Source organism: Branchiostoma floridae, chromosome 15, assembly GCF_000003815.2.
Source record: "Branchiostoma floridae strain S238N-H82 chromosome 15, Bfl_VNyyK, whole genome shotgun sequence".
In the NCBI taxonomy this organism is placed as follows: Eukaryota; Metazoa; Chordata; class Leptocardii; order Amphioxiformes; family Branchiostomatidae; genus Branchiostoma; species Branchiostoma floridae.
Window position 1 is genome coordinate 20661062 of NC_049993.1, and position 1575 is coordinate 20662636.

The 1575-nt window shown below is 38.9% G+C and overlaps 1 protein-coding gene across 1 annotated transcript in view; it reads left to right on the forward strand.

Moving 5' to 3' along the window:
* The window catches only part of LOC118431656 (adhesion G protein-coupled receptor L2-like), a 38944-nt gene extending 37406 nt beyond the window's left edge, over positions 1-1538 (forward strand). Inside the window, exons 18-20 of the mRNA XM_035842897.1 lie at positions 349-415; positions 813-879; positions 1417-1538. Of these exons, the coding sequence (XP_035698790.1) occupies positions 349-415; positions 813-879; positions 1417-1509 (227 nt within the window). The 3' untranslated portion in view covers positions 1510-1538. The remainder of the gene's footprint in view (positions 1-348; positions 416-812; positions 880-1416) is intronic.
* The last annotated feature ends 37 nt before the right edge of the window (positions 1539-1575 follow it).

Here is a 1575-nt window from a genome sequence, read left to right on the forward strand (position 1 = left end):
CAGTCGTTTTACATAACACTCCCACACACACACACAAGCCCATGTACACACACACACACACATACACACACACATACACACTCACACAGTCACTATCCAGTTTATCGAGAGTCAGTACTCCAGACTCAAGTACTACTACATGTACCTCTTCAGCTATGGAGAGGACACATTTTGTCTGTCAGTGAATCATTCTGTAGCAGGGTAAACTCCAGGACTTGTCACTCACTTACTGTACTGAAAACAAACTATCCAGCTGGAGACAGTGCGCTGTTTTGTAGTGAACCTTTACTGTTAACATGTTCTGATTGTTTGTTGATTTTGAATGATTTTTTCCCTCATCTCTCCCAGGAGTGCCGCTGGTTGTGGTCGGGGTATCGGCAGCTATAGACCATCGAAGCTACGGAACAGACAAATAGTAAGTCTGTCAAATACTGGTTGTTTTGAAGCGCCTCCTAGTGATGTATTTTAAGTACTGCAGGTGTATCTTTGCATGTGGTTTATAGATTTTTTCATAAGTTATGGCCTTAGATTTGTTGATGTCTTTAATTGTGATATCTAAACATGATTTAGAAAAAATATACCTGTAGGTACCGCCAATTGAGATACTTACTGAAATAAATTATCTAAACGAGAACTTTCTCATTCATTCCTCAGTTTTTTGTGCATTTTTCACTGTCTTCAGACACAATGTATCCTTCCGCAGAAGAGTGATCGATACTGGATGCTACTAAAAAATTATAATAATAATGAAAATGAATATTTTAGAAATCAAGGTAATTAATGTGTTTAATTGTTGTCTATTTGTTTTCCAGCTGCTGGCTCCAGTTAGATAACTATTTCATCTGGAGTTTTGTTGGGCCTGTCTGCCTCATACTACTGGTGAGTGAGGAATCAAACTCTGTACCGAAATAGTCTTTTGTGGCTTGTTTATTCATGAGAATCTTCCAATCCACCGGCTGGCTACTTTTCAGGGAACAGGTAACGGTCAGACAAGATAGAGCAAAGATACAAACTACATGATAGAAGTCCTAATAAATCCATAAACATTCTTTCCAAATAAAAGTTTTTCCATGTTGTCAAGAAGGTGAAGTACAAAGGAGTGACCCTTTGATCTTTCATTAGGTTCACTCATTCACCCACTCACTGTCTCGTTTTTCGTCTGTTGACGCTAAACCGGATAGTGAATGTGTGAGTGAGTGTGTTCCCCGTCATGCAAGGGTCAGACATACTTGCATGTATGTATGGTTATGCTTACTAAGCTTAGGTTATGATGAGCTTAGGTTATGTATGTATGCATGTAATATTATGTATATGTAATACTATGTATGCATCTATGTAGATATCATGATTTGATGTCAGACATGCTCTGTCATTCAGGTTAAGACTATATAATAACCAATTGTTCTGTTTTCCCAGCTGAACGTAGTTTTCCTGACCATCGCCATGTACAAGATGTACGTGCACATCACCCACAAGCCTGACCAGACTCGGACAAACACCCTCAAGTAAGGATCTTAATGTCTTAGCTTACATCTTAGAAATCCTAGAGAAGCAAGGAACATAGCTGAGGATGAG